Source organism: Erinaceus europaeus, chromosome 15 (genome assembly GCF_950295315.1).
Source record: "Erinaceus europaeus chromosome 15, mEriEur2.1, whole genome shotgun sequence".
In the NCBI taxonomy this organism is placed as follows: domain Eukaryota; kingdom Metazoa; phylum Chordata; class Mammalia; order Eulipotyphla; family Erinaceidae; genus Erinaceus; species Erinaceus europaeus.
Window position 1 is genome coordinate 23,299,792 of NC_080176.1, and position 14,531 is coordinate 23,314,322.

Genomic DNA, 14,531 nt, shown 5'->3' on the forward strand with positions numbered 1-14,531 from the left:
TGCGCCTGCGCGGAACGTCAATCACACCTGCGCCGGGCCTTTGACGGCGTCCGGGCGTGCACGGCGCGGGCCATCGCCTTCGCGTTCACCATGCCGGGCATGGTGCTGTTCGGCCGGCGCTGGGCTATCGCCAGCGATGATCTGGTCTTCCCGGGCTTCTTTGAGTTGTTCCTGCGGGTGCTGTGGTGAGCGCGGGGCCGGGGGGCGTTGTCATCGGTGAGGGGGCACCGAACCCCCCACTTTGACCCTGACCCCGACTCCTTTGCACGGAGGGGAACCAAGGCCCGAGCGCCGGCTTCGGGGGCGCTCACACTGGGCCGGAGGGGGGTGCAGATCGGGTTCGCACAGGTGCATTTGGGGTCCCACCCCTGGGGTCCTCGGGGTCACACCTGGGCCTGCGGGGTGCAGAGCTGGGCCCAGGGCCGCGCAGGTGCATGCGAGAGCGCACACCTGGGTCCGTGGTGCACACCTGGGCCGCGCTGGCGCGGGGAGCCCGGAGTCACCCACCGAGCCCCCTCAGGTTCGTCGGGGTCCTGCAGTCCCCCACCCACACACACAGCTGCACCCCTGCTTGGCCGGCACCCCGGGACACCCCACAGCACCCAGGAAGCGCGGGACTTGGACTCTCCCGGGTGACCTTTGCTTGGTGACTGAACCCCAAGACCGGAGGGGTGGTGCCTTGCTGGAGAAGGCGGGCTTTCAAGTCAAATGAATCTGAAAGCTCAGAGCTTCCTGCCCACCTCCTGGCTCGCAGGTACCGGGCCCCCTCGCCGCTCTGTGGAATAAGTGCCATTTTGGAGTCACTTCACATGCTACATTGGGGGGGGGGGGGGGTCAGAGCATCATCTGCTACCTGCTGCGCCAAGCATTGAACCAGGAACCTTAGGCTGCAGGTCCTGCACTCCACTGGGTGAGCTGTGAGCCCGTGGCTTCTCCAGCCCTGAGACCCCAGGGGCCAGTGGCCGCAGCCACCTCTCCAACTGTGTGGGTGCAGGGTGCCTGTGTTGGCTGGGCCGCAGGACCAGAGGCCCATGCTCACGAAGGGGAGACGATTGTGGACGGCTGGAAAATACCTCTCGGGTACCACGGCCAGCACCGGCCAAGTGCAAAACATCTAAAAATCACATCCGGGAAGACAGGTCACACTCTCTAATGGACTGACTTCACTGCTGTCGGGCCCCTTTCCATTCAGAGAGAGGGGACCGGGGGACTCGAACCTCAGCCACACCTGCTATGCCAAGGCAGGCGGGAACACCACCCTTCTGCTTACTTTCTATTTGAGGACGAGAGATGGAGAGAGAAGACCAGAGCTCTTCTCAGCTTTTGCTTGAGGAGGAATTGGGGACTGAAGCTTCAGCCTGCTCTGACAGGCTAACGTGGCTCCCAGCTCCAGGTTTATGGCCGTCTGTTTTGTCTGAGATTTAATAAGAGAACAAAGAGTGTGACCTTGGCACACGGGATGCTGGGAACTGAGCCTGCAGACTCTCGCTTAGGGTCTAGTGTTTCACACACACACCCCACAGCCACCTGGGCTTCCCAGTTCATATTTTTATAATATTTTTATTTATTTATTATTGGATAGAGACAGAGTAGAATTGAGAGGTAGGAGGGAGAGAGACACCTATAGACCTGATTCACACTCATGAAGCTTTCCCCCTGCAGGTGGGGATCAGGGGCTAGAACCCGGAGCCTTGTGGCACCTGGTATGCCACCTCCTGGTCCTTTTTTTTTTTTTTTTTAAGATTTTATTATGGGCTGAGGAGACAGCATAATGGTTATGCAAACAAATAGACTCCCATGCCTGAGGCTCCAAAGTGCCAGGTTCCCAGCCCTCCCATAAGCCAGAGCTGAGCAGTGCTCTGGTCTTCTCTCTGTGTTTTTCTCTATCACTCCCTCTCTCAATAAAATAAAATATGGGAGTCAGGCAGTAGCACAGCGGGTTAAGCGCATGTGGCGCAAAGCGAAAAGCCGGCTTAAAGATCCCAGTTCAAGCCCCCAGCTCTCCACCTGCAGGGGAGTCGCTTCACAGGTGGTGAAGCAGGTCTGCAGGTGTCTATCTTTCTCTCCCCCTCTCTGTCTTCCCTCTCCTCTCTCCATATCTTTTTGTCCTATCTAACAGTGATGACGTCAATAACTACAACAATAATAAAAAAACAAGGGCAATAAAAGGGAAAATAAAAAGAAAAAAAATTAAATATAAAAAAATAGTAAATGTGGGAGTCAGGTGGTAGCGCAGCGGGTTAAGCGCACGTGACGCAAAGCGCAAGGACCAGTGTAAGGATCCTGGTTCGAACCCGCAGCTCCCCACCTGCAGGGGAGTCTCTTCACAGGCGGTGAAGCAGGTCTGCAGTGTCTATCTTTCTCTCCCCCTCTCTGTCTTCCCCTCCTCTCTCCATTTCTCTCTGTCCTGTCTGGCAGTGACAACATCAATAACAACAATAATAACTAAAAACAAGGGCAACAAAAGGGAAAATAAATAAATAAATAAATGTAATGAGAACTTTAAAAAAAGACTGATTTACTTATCACTAAGAGAGGAGACCAGAGCATCATGCTGGCACATGCGGTGCTGGGGATCAAACTCAGGGCCCCATGCCCAAGAGGCTGCCCTGCTCGTCTGTGGCTGAGGGTTCTGGTCCAGAGCAGAGCTGCCCATTTGGGGGGGAGCCGGGTTCGAGCCTGTGACCCGCCCATGTCTCCCGGCAGGTGGCTTGGCATCCTCACACTGTACGCCGTGCACAGAGACAAGCTCGACTGCGCCGGGGGCCGGCTGGGCAGCTACCTCATCGTCCTCCTGCTCCTCCTGGCCGTCGTCATCTGCACCGTGTCGGCCATCGTGTGTGTCAGCATGAGAGGTGAGGGGCACGGCACGGGGCTCAGCTCATGCAGGGTGTCCCCTCCTTGCTCTCCCCATGGCTGCGCTACCCAGGGGTCTTTGCTTTTCAGCCATCCAGACAGTGCCTTAGAGCGTTAGCAGGGATGTGTGTGACGTCCCAGAAGGGCTGTGTGTCCCCCCCCAGCATATCGGCACAGCCACCATCCCAGTGCCTGAGAGCTGGTTTCTTTGTTTCCCAGAGCCCTGCTCAGTTCTGGCTGATGGTGGTGCAGGGGATTGAACCTAGGACCTCAGCCTCAGGCCTGAGAGTCTCTTTGCAGAACCACTGTGCTGTGTGCTGTCTCCTGATATGGTTTTTTTTTTTTTTTTAATTTTTTTTTATTACTTATTTTCCCTTTTGTTGCCCTTGTTTTATTGATGTTGTAGTTATTATTGTTTTTGTCGTCGTTGTTGGAGAGGACAGAGAGGAGGGAAAGACAGGGAGGGAGAGAGAAAGAGAGACACCTGCAGACCGGCTTCACCGCCTGTGAAGTGACTTCCCTGCAGATGGGGAGCCGAGGGCTTGAACCAGGATCCTTATACTGGTTCTTGCTCTTCACGCCACATGCCCTTAACCCGCTGCACTACCACCCGACTCCCTTCTTTTTTTTTCTTTAAATGTAACTATTTTAATTTTATTTTGCCTCCAGGGTTATTGCTGGGCTCGGCACCTGCACCATGAATCCACTGCTCCTGGAGGCCATTTTTTTTCCCTTTGTTGCCCTTGTTTTATTGTTGTTTTGGTTACTATTATTGATATCATTGTTCTTGGATAAAACAGAAATGGAGAGAGGAGGGAAAGACAGAAAGGGGGAGAGAAAGATAGACACCTGCAGACCTGCTTCACCACCTGTGAAGTGACCTCCCTGCAGGTGGGGAGCCAGGGGGCTCGAACCGGGATCCTTACGCCGGTCCTTGGCACTTCACATCTTTTTTCTTTATTTTTGTTTGCTGTTAAGTAACACAGAGGGAAGAGGGAGACAGGGAGCCCTGTAGGTGGGGAACAGGACTTGAACCTGGTTCCTTGCAGATGTAACTTTTGTACTCAACTGAATGGGCCACCACCTGACCCCTATTCCTTTGATTTTAAAATGTGACTAATTCCAATGGAGATTTTTTTTTAATTTTTTATTTTAAGTATCTCATTGCCAAGATGTTTGATTTTATTCCCCAGAGCCCTGCTGAGCTCTGGCTGATAGTGGTGCTGGGATTGAACCTGGGACCTCAGGGCCTTAGGCAGGAGTCTGTCTGCAGAACCATGATGCTGTCTCCCCAGCCCTGGGTTATAGTTTCAGAAATGGGCTGTGTGGCCCAGGAGAGGGCGCTGTGGCCACAGCCCCGAGTTCCAGCCCGAGCACTACCTGTGCAGGAGGGAGGCTCTGGACCTGTCTTTCATTCGCAGATGAATATCCCTCTCTGTCTCTGAACAGTAGCCCAAGAGGTGGCACAGTAGATGAACCATCGGACTCTCAAGCAGGAAGTTCCAGGTTTGATTCCTGGTATGTGTTAGAGAGATGTTCTAGTTGTCTCTTTCAGTCTCCCACCATCAATAAAATCTTAAAAATAGGGACAGGAGAAGACAGCATAATGGTTCTGCAAAAAGCCTTTCATGCCTGAGGCTTCAAAGTCCCAGGTTCAATCCCCAGCACTACCATACTCCAGAGCAGGATAAAAAAGGAAAGAAAAAAAGAATGAGCAGTGGAGTGGAGGGTTTCGACAGAGTCCTGTGGGTCCAGGACCAGGACTGTTCTCAGCTGTGTCCGCTGGACTGAGGGCGCCGTCCACCTGGGAGCCTTTTTTTTCCCCCCTTTTAACTGGGGGTTAATGGCTTACAGTAGATGGTTGTTGATCCACATGTCAGGTCTCAGTTCTCCTGGGAACACTCAGTGCCAGCCTGGCTCTGGGTTGCGCTCCAACATGGTGCCTCCTGCCCTCAGGCTGTCCGTCATTCTGGAGCTGTCCTGACCTGGTGCTGGCGGCAGCCAGTGTCACTCGCTAGTAATCTAGTTCAGATGGTCCTCCCTGTGAGTCCAGGCCACTTTGGCTTTCTGCGGGGGCAGGAGGGAGCCCCCCAGGGCTGGGGCCTGAACCTGGGCTCCTCTCAGCCCCTCCCACTGCCCATCTCCCAGGAACCATCTGCAACCCAGGGCCGCGGAAGGCCATGCCCAAGCTGCTGTACGTGCGCCTGGCACTCTTCCTGCCCGAAACGGTCTGGGCCTCCGTGGGAGCCGTCTGGGTGGCCAATGACATGCAGTGTGACAGGACTGTCATGAACGGCATCCTCGCCACCGTCGTTGTCAGGTGAGGCCCCGCTGCCCACCCTCTCTTGGCGGCTTCTTTTTCCCCTTTTTTGCTTGAGAGAAATTGGGAGCGGGGTCCAGTGGGGGAGGCGCTGGCTGCCTCTGGCATCACATGTTTCTCAGCCCTTCCCCTCCTCATTAACAAGCCAGTAGAGGGACAGTGTCAGGGCCGCAGAGTGGCTGAGCCGCTAGACAGAGGGCTGGGCCTTGTCCAGGTGATGCTTGGCCTAATCGGGTTTCATGGAAGGAAGCGGATGTATGGACAGATGGATGGGCTGCCTGTCCCAAGCCCCTTCCACCTTCCCATCCTCCCTGCCCTCCTCCTGTGCACACACAGCACCACACACACACACCCCAAGCTGTTGGAAACTTTCAGACAGTCGTGGCAGCACTCAGGGCATCTTTCCAGGACTTTGAGTCTTCCACCACTCCCCACTCCAGATGACAGACAGACAACGGGAGAGCCCACTGCACTACTCTGTGCCTACAGGGCTCCCATGTGCTCTGAGAGCTAGAAGCCAGGGCTTTGGGGACAGGAGGATGTGCACTCTACCGGGTATTATCATTACCATTGTTGATGCTGTTCGTTGTTGGATAGGCCAGAGAGAAATGGAGAGAGGAGGGGAAGACAGAGGGGGAGAGAAAGATAGACACCTGCAGACCTGCTTCACCGCCTGTGAAGCGACTCCCCTGCAAGTGGGGAGCCGGGGGCTCAAACTGGGATCCTTACGCCGGTCCTTGGGCTTTGCTCCATGTGCGCTTAACCCACTGCGCCACCGCCCCCTTTCTTTTGCAATCCTCTCTCCACCTAGGGAGTTTCCCTGACAGCTGTTGGAAACCATTCTATGTAGTGGGAGTAGATAGCATAATGACAGCTCCCAGCATTATTGGAGGTTTACCAAGAACCCTGAAGCCGGAAGGAATTGGGGCCCAAGTGACGACCAGGGAGCCCACCACATGGCTGCCAGCAGGGTTTCACCACTCTAGGCTGACTTCTTTAGAGAGACAGGGCATATTATAGCACGCAAGGACCTGGGTTCATGCCTGCAGGTGTCTTTCTCCCTCTGTCTCCCCCTCCTCTCTCAATTTCTCTCTGTCATGTCCGATAAAATGGGAAAAATGGCCTCCAGGAGCAGTGGATTTGTAGTGCCGGCACTGAGCCCCAGCAATAACCCTGGAGGCAAAAAAAAAAAAAAAGAAAGAAAAGAACTGGAGAGGCAGACAGGAGTGGAGAGGGAGAGACAGTTGAGCACCAAAGCTTGCCCTGGTGCAAGAGGGACTGACCCTGGGTCACAGCAGTGGCCAGGCAGGCCCCTTCCGGGGAGAGCTGTCTCGCTACGTGTCTTCCATGGACTCCTAAGAACCGGGAAGCAATGAGCTGCCTGCCGGCCGTAGCTTCTGGAGGAGACCCCAGGTCCCGGCATCAATCAAGCCAGTGCCATGTGGATGCTGGAGCCGAGACCAGGAGGGCCGGCTTCGGAGCCTGGGGGTGTCATGCCCATGCTCACCGCGCCTCATCCGTCAGTCTGTCTGTCTGTCCCTTCCCTGACAGTTGGATCATCATCGTCTCCGCCGCGGTCACCATCCTGGTGGTCTTTGACCCCCTGGGGGGGAAGGCTCCCCACCCCTCGGCCGGGCCCAGCCACCTGGACGCCCAGGACCGGGGCCAGCTGCTCAGCGGGTTACAGACGGCGGCCACAAGCGTGTGGGAGACACGAGTGAAGCTGCTGTGCTGCTGCGTGGGCAGCGATGTCCATGCCCGAGCGGCTTTCTCCAGCTCGGCCGAGTTGTTCTCCACGTACTTCTCAGTAAGTGGCCGTGCCACTGGGCCTGTGATTGGGGGGGTGGGGGTGGGAGAGAAGCAGAGCTAGGACCCCGCGCCACCTGGCCTGGCCCGCCGCCTGCCGCCCTGGCAGCGCCCCATGTGCTCACGCCACACGCACCCTCCGATTCACAGCGGATAAAGCCTAGAGAGAGCTGAACCCTGGTGTGAGGTTGAGGGTCAAGACCAGCACTGCTTTAGAGATCCATTCAGGGGGTCAGGTGGTGGCGCAGTGGGTTAAGCGCACGTGGCGCAAAGCGCAGGGACCGGCGTAAGGATCCCGGTTCGAGCCCCCGGCTCCCCACCTGCAGGGGAGTTGCTTCACAGGCAGTGAAGCAGGTATGCAGGTGTCTATCTTTCTCTCCCCCTCTCTCTCTGTCTTCCCCTCCTCTCTCCATTTCTCTCTGTCCTATCCAATAACAAAGCAACGTCAACAATGGCAATAATAACCACAACGAGGCTGCAACAACTAGGGCAACAAAAAAGGGGGAAAAATGGCCTCCAGGAGCGGTGGATTCATGGTGCAGGCACCGAGCCCAGCAATAACCCTGGAGGGAAAAAAAAAAAAAGAGATCCATTCAGTTAACTTCAAGAGGGTGCCGAGGAAGCCACCCTGGGCCCTGAGGAAGTCACCCTGGGCCCTCACCTCCAGGCCCTCGCTCCCCGGTCAGCCCAACTTCCACGCCAGCTTGGGCTGGGCACGAGCAGTGTTCGGGGTCCTGGGCTCCCTCCCTGGTGCCAACCGTTGCCCGGCCGTGCCGTGGTGCAGGCGCGTCTGGCCGAGGAGCTCACACACGCAGGGTCCTGAGAGGAGTGTGCGGCTCACACGGGCCGTGCTCCCCTCAGGACACGGACCTGGTGCCCAGCGACATCGCAGCCGGCCTTGCCCTCCTCCACCAGCAGCAGGACGTCGGTGCCACCCAGGAGCCAGATGAGGTGGCCAGCCACTGTCCCGGACCCTCCCAGGTACGTCCCACGGCCCTGTGTGTCCTCAGGCACCCTCACTTGATAAGCTGGGGCCCTGGAATAGCTCGCTCGGGCAGTGCACACCGCCTTGGAACGTGCTCCACCGTGTTCAAGCCCAGCCCCACTGCGCTGAAGGGAGCCCTGGTGTGGTGGTCTCTCGTTCTCTCTGCCTCTGGAAGAGAAAGAGATGAACTGTGGTGTCCCCCACTCGGGAAGCCACCTTGCGGAGCGGGGCCCTCACTCGTGGTTGGCCTCCCCCCGCCCTCATCCCAGAGGTTTTCCTGCCAGATTTTCTTGCTTTTCAGTGTTTGGTGAGAGAACCAGACCTCCCCAGGGCATCGCTCTGACTGGGGTGGCCCTGCCCACTGCACACCCTCTGGCGGAGGCCCTAGCTTCTATTCATTATTATTTACCTCATTATTATTACTAATGAGAAAGATGTAGAGAGGGAGGGAGAACCAGACATCACCCTGGTACATGTGCTGCCAGGGATAGAACTTGGGGCCTCCTGCTTGAGAGTCCAGTGCCTTATCCCCTGTGCCACCTCCCAGACTATAGTGGCTCATCTGTTTGAGCTTCTATTTTAACCAAAGTTCTGATCTGCTGTGGCTTTGGGTGGTGCAGGGGATTGAACCTGGGACCTGGGAGCCTCAGGCACGGGGGTCTGTTTGAATGCCACGGTGCCTTCTCCCACACCCGCCCAGGCGGCTGGCCCCAGGTGCCACATCCCATCACACAGGCCCCACCGGCCTGCGGAGTCCCTGACGGAGGGCTTCTCCTCCTGCAGGAGGCCGACCTGGATGCGGAGCTGGAGAACTGCCAGCACTTCATGCAGTTTGCGGCGGCCGCCTACGGGTGGCCCCTGTTCGTCTACCGGAATCCCTTCACGGGGCTCTGCAGGGTCGGCGGGGACTGGTAGGTCTGGACCCGGAGAGGCAGTGCCAGTGTCTGCATCCCTCACCCGGCTCCCCTAGTCACGGGCGGGCACTGTGCCCCCGTCGGGGCACCGTCACAAGGGAGCTGTGTCCCCGGCGCCGCTGCTCTGGTTCCCCCTCTTCCTCCTGTCAGTAGGAAATCATCTTTTCTTTTTTCCCTCCTTTTTTCATTTCCTAGGGCCCTGCTTAGCTCTGCCTCATGACAGTGTCAGGGACTGAACCTGGGACCTCAGAGCCTCAGGCCAGAGAGACTTCTTGGTGGCCGTTGTGCTGTCTCCCTGACCTTTCTTTCTCTCTGTCTCTGCCTCTTGTCTGTGAATGAAAGAGCATCCTGGCAGCCATGGCACATGCAGACGCAGGGCCTCGGCTCTTGACAGACGGAAACGAAGCCCGTCTCCTGGGCGTTGCCAGACTACAGCCTGTGCTCTTGCTGCCAAGTGTCCCTTGGCAGGCACCCCACAGACACTGATGACGAGAGCCTTTCCCGCTTACCAGTTGCAGGAGCCAGGCGCCGGAGTACGACCTGGTGGGAGGTGACCAGCTGCACTGCCACTTGGGCTCCATCCTGCACACAACGGGCCTGCAGTACAGAGACTTCATCCACGTCAGCTTCCACGACAAGGTGGGGCCATGTGGGCCACGTCAACCCCACGGCGTGTGGGTGGGAGCCTCAGGCAGCACCCTTGTGGCCAGCCAGCGGCACTGACCCCTGCTTGGTATCACCCTGGTAGCGCCCTGAGCTCTGGCTACACTGTGTGTGTGTGTGTGATGAGGGGTGGAGGCTCTGGGGGCTCTGGCCTAGGCACTGAGGGCTCTCCACCCCAAGGTTACCCCGGTCACCCAGGCAGAGCCCCCAGGAGTTTTCCCAAGCACTGACAGTTCTGGGGGCCACTGCAGTCTCCTGGGTCGCTGAGGGCCGTCAAGTCAGAATGTCGAGGTGGGCAGGGGTCACCCCAAGGGGAGGGGGCTGAGCCCCATTTGCCGCCTCCCCCAGGTGTATGAGCTACCCTTCCTGGTGGCGCTGGACCACAGAAAGGAGGCGGTGGTGGTGGCTGTGCGAGGAACCATGTCCCTCCAGGTAGGAGCGGGGGGGGGGGGAGGGGGGGAGGGGGGGGAGGCTGCAGGGAGGCCTTGCGACTGGGTAGGGGATCCTCCCAGGCTCCAGCCCCAACACAGGGTGCCTGCCCGGGAGCTGTATGAGGAAGTGAGTGCAGGTTGAGAAATACTTGCAGCCCAGAGGGAAGAGGTCCCATCTCATCTAGGAAGTCAGAACCAGTGTTTCCTGCAGGGCTGGGCCCTGCTCCAGGGGCTGCCCGCGGCCCCCATGCGGCTCCCTCGACACGCCCACAGGCCCCAGCGCTCTGTTTCTGTCCTGGAGTGGGAGTGGGACAAGGAGTTCCCTGTTGCTGGAGCAACAACTGGCAGCTCTATGTGTGTGTGTGGGGGTGTTGTGGTGTCTGTTTGTCCCTTTTTGATGGAGGGCAGCAGATAGGAGAAGCTTTGGCAGGCGGGGGCTTGAACTCTGGTCCTTGGCAGGTATGGTGTCCCATCCACTGGAGGCACTGTGAGGCCTGGGCTCCGTCCACCAGACTAAAGCCGCTGTGGTCACCAGCCTAGCCCAGCTCGTGGCCACTCCTGCCAGCTGGGGAGCCCCCCTTCCATCCCCAGGGGCCCCTCCCCTGAACTTCCTCTGGGTGTTTCCTGGGTTCCTGCTGAACCAGCACTGTTCCTCTCACCCCCGCTTCTGGGCTGCTCTCCTGTTCATGGTCACCACACGGCTGAAGTGACCGTGGCCACATGGGCCTGTCCGGCCCACGGCAGCTGGCTGTGTGGGGTCTCTGGCCCTTACCCTCCCAGTGTGTGCTCCCTGCCATGCACAGGACCTTCCAGAACAAGGGGCAAAGCCTCCTCGAGCGGCGGCGTGCCTCACACCTGCTTCCTTGTGCTCCTGAGCCTTGGGGGTCCTTGGGGTCCAGGGTTTGCACCTGGGAGCTCAGGCCCCTCTGCTTCCTGAAAGCCACTTCTCCAAGAAGCTTCCCTGCCCTGCTCAGCCCTGGAAAACCTCGCTGCAGGGCATGAGACCTGTGTCCCCTATGTGCTGGGGCCCCTGTGTGCCCACCCCACTTCACCCCTCCCTCAGGACATCTTGACGGACCTGTCAGCGGAGAGCGAGCCCCTGGATCTGGCGTGTGAGGTGCAGGACTGCTCAGCCCACAAGGTGGGTGCCCGGGCTGCACAGGCAGGCCAGGTGGAGGGCTCCTTAGGATTGCCAGCACCACGGTCGCTGGTCCCCCAGATGATCGCAGCAGGCCGGCTGCACCGGATCACCTGCCTAGAACATGCAGTGGCCAGCAGTGTGGGAGTGCTGCTGTGTGGGAGCTCGGCTCGAACCCAGGGTTCTGTTCTTGGCGACACTGTCTCCTGCCCTGTGGGACCATATTGTCAGGAAGCTTATTGCATTGTGGAATTAAAACAAGTTTCCCGCTTGCTCGCGGTAGATGGACGTGAAGATGTGTGTGCTGTGCTGCTGCCCGCGGGCCAGCAGCTGTGCCGTGGGTGGTGAGAGCCTTGCCGTGATGCCTGACCCCCCGCCCCCCCCCCCCAGGGCATCGCTCAGGCCGCCAGATACATCCACCGGCGACTGATCAGCGATGGGATCCTGAGCCAGGCGTTCAGCGTTGCTCCTGTGAGAATCGTCCCACGCCTCACCTGGGCTCTGCCGGGGCCGTGGGCAGCACTCACTGTCTGTCTGTCCATCCGTCTGTCTCCTAGGAGTACCGGCTGGTGCTGGTGGGACATAGCCTGGGGGCGGGCGCCGCGGCCCTGCTGGCCCTCATGCTCAGGGATACCCACCCCGAGCTGCGGTGCTATGCCTTCTCCCCGCCCCGGGGGCTGCTCAGGTGAGGCACCAGCTCCCCCACACTCCCGAGCCCGCTCAGGGGCCTTGGAGTCTCTGCAGAACCCTGATGCTGTCTCGCTTTTAAAGATTCTGGCAGGAGACAGAAGGGGCGGGCAGGGAGGAGCATTGCTCTCATAGCACGGTGCTGGGAACTCATTTGGGGCCTCCCCTCACCACGGCTCGCAGCTCTAGTCTAACTGCTGCCCCTACCCCGGGTTGGGCTATCTCCCCACCTTTTGTTCCCCCTGATCTTTTCTTGTTGGACAGGACAGAGAAATTGAGAGGGGAGGAGATAGGGAGAACAAGACACCTACAGACCTGCTTCACTGGTTGTGAAGCTTCCCCCCTGCAGGTGGGAGCCGGGGGCTTGAACCCAGGTCCTGCACATGCTGCTAACTTTACCCACTGTGCCACCTCCTGGGCCGCTCCTTTACGTTCTGCCCGTTTAAATGGCTCCCGAGTGGGCATGAAATGTCGGCTGGGGAGGTGGCACGGTGGTTCTGCACCAGACTTTAACGCCCGACGCAGATGTTTGTGCGTGAGGCAGCGCCGGGGGCGGGACATGCACCCAACCTCGCGCTCCTGCTCTCTCTCCCTGAGCCCCTGCCGGCGCCTTCTGTTTCAGCAAGTCCCTTCACGAGTACTCCAAGAGCTTCGTTGTGTCCCTCGTGCTCGGCAAGGACGTCATCCCCAGGTGAGTGGAGGCCGTGCCCTCGGTGGGGCCTGGAGCACGGAGCCCAACTCAGCCTCTGCCCCGCAGGCTGAGCATGCCCAACCTGGAGGACCTCAAGAGGAGGATTCTGCGCGTGATCGCCCACTGCAACAAGCCCAAGGTGGGTGGGGCGGGGGCACAGGGAGCGCTGCCGTCCACCGTCTAGCCAAGATGCCCCGGGCAGAAGATGGCAGAGCGCACAGACGGGCTATTCGGTCTTGTGCCTGTAAGCTCCTGATGCTGGGGATTAGACTTAGGCTCTGAGACAGCTCCTGGCCGCCTGGAGTAGAGAGCTGCCCGGCTGCCCTGCTCTCCCAACGAAAGCTGGGTGGGCGGCAGATGAGGCCACTGTAAGAACTAGGCAGCCGGGCTGCGGAGACGGCGTCAGGGCTCTGCCAGACCCCAGGGTTTAGCCAGAGCTGAGCAGGGCAGGCAAGGAATGCAGTAGCACAAATTGGGTCTTTAAAACAACAAAAAAACCTTGATCAGATAGAAAAATGTAGAGGGAGACGGACACCTGCAGCCCTGCTTTGCCGCTTGTGAGGCTTTCCCCCTGCAGGTGGTGCCGGGGGCTTGAACCCAGGTCCTAATGCACTGTAATGCGTGCGCTTAGCCAGGTGTGCCCACTGCCCGGACCCCAGACTGATCTCTGCAATAAAATGAGCCACGGTGCAGTGAGTGGGTGCATGTGGCCCAAGACCCTGGCTGCAGGGCAGGGGGAGGGCCTGGCTCTCCTGACAGTGGAGGCTGCAAATCCCCAGAACCCCCAAGTAGGAACACCCTCCAGGTTCTGTGTTCACTCTGTACTTGTCTCCTGAGCGAGGGGTGGCTCTCCCGGCACTCCTTGGGCCCGGACTGACGCCCCCCCACACCCCCCAGTACCAGATCCTGCTGCATGGCTGCTGGTACGAGCTGTTTGGAGGGAGCCCTGACAACTTCCCGACAGAACTGGATGGCGGTGAGCAGGAAGGCCTGACACAGCCGCTTCTCGGGGAGCAGAGCCTGCTGACGCACTGGTCCCCCACCTACAACTGTGGCGACTCCCCCCTGGAGTCCCCCAAGTACCCGCCCCTCTACCCTCCTGGCCGCATCATCCACCTGGAGGAGGACGGTGCCCCTGGGAGGTGCGTAGTGGCGCGGGGCGGGCCCCTCACGCTGGGCCCCGTGGGTGGGCTACAGCACCATGCCCCCCCAGGTTGTGCGACTGCTCTGCGGCTCGGTACCGGGCGACCTGGTCCCACGAGGCTCGCTTCAGCAAGATCCTCATCAGCCCCAAGATGCTGACGGACCACATGCCAGACGTGCTGCTGAGGGCGCTGGACAGTGTGGTGGCTGCCCGAGTCCCTGCTCAGGGAGGCCCCGGCCTGGCCTCGGTCTGACCAGGCTCCTGGAGCCCCTTAAACTGACCGAAGCCCTAGAGACACCGTGGTGGCCGCCAGCTGGGAAGTGACACCCCTCGGTTAGTGCAGCCAGAAGGCGGAAGTGCTCTGGGGAACAGAGAGCCTTTTCCCACGGGTCCGGTCCCAGAAGAGTGGGGCGTGGCGCGGGCTGGCCGGAGAGGAGGCAGCCGCCATGCGGTCGGACGGTGACTGTTGAACCCCAGCGAGGTTCTGGCTCAGGGCGGAGAATAAACTTGAGTGTCTTCCCCTGGAATCTTGTGTCTGCACATTCTGTAGGCAACAGGCCGTCACGGTAATGGTTGTGTCTAGGATAGCTGCCTGGCAGGTGTGCACTTAAGTGTGTGGGAGGGGCTGGGTGCTGGTGCACATACTGTGAAGCAAAAGGATCTGGGTTCAAGCCCCTGGCTCCCCACCTGCCAGGGGATGCTTCACAAGTGGCAATTTACGCAGGTCCGTTCTAGCCGAGGAGGAATAAAAGGCCTCCAGGAGCAGCGGCTTGGTAGTGCCAGCACTGAGCCCATGATGACTGGGAGGAAAGAAACCTGATAGGCGGCCTGGACTCCAGCACCTCCTTTCCGCACAGCAGGGTAACGGGGAGACCTGCCCCTTCCCACCTGGTTCT

At 59.0% G+C, this 14,531-nt stretch overlaps 1 protein-coding gene across 4 annotated transcripts; it reads left to right on the plus strand.

The window, feature by feature from the left end:
* The first annotated feature begins 20 nt into the window (after positions 1–20).
* DAGLB (diacylglycerol lipase beta) lies at positions 21–14,162 on the plus strand. 4 transcript variants are annotated; one of them, XM_060173282.1, is made up of 15 exons: positions 22–185; positions 2,707–2,855; positions 5,005–5,176; positions 6,728–6,983; positions 7,844–7,963; positions 8,751–8,878; positions 9,394–9,520; positions 9,893–9,976; positions 11,039–11,092; positions 11,504–11,584; positions 11,671–11,798; positions 12,423–12,491; positions 12,558–12,630; positions 13,389–13,633; positions 13,705–14,162. In XM_060173282.1, exons 1-15 carry the CDS (start codon positions 91–93, stop codon positions 13,886–13,888), a joined length of 1,965 nt encoding a protein of 654 aa, XP_060029265.1. In that variant the 5' UTR covers positions 22–90; the 3' UTR covers positions 13,889–14,162. The 4 variants fall into 4 exon arrangements, with proteins under 4 accessions (XP_060029266.1, XP_060029265.1, XP_007525145.1 ...); XM_007525083.3 differs by having other exon boundaries at positions 24–185; positions 11,039–11,116; XM_060173283.1 differs by lacking the exon at positions 11,504–11,584 and having other exon boundaries at positions 21–185; positions 11,039–11,116.
* The last annotated feature ends 369 nt before the right edge of the window (positions 14,163–14,531 follow it).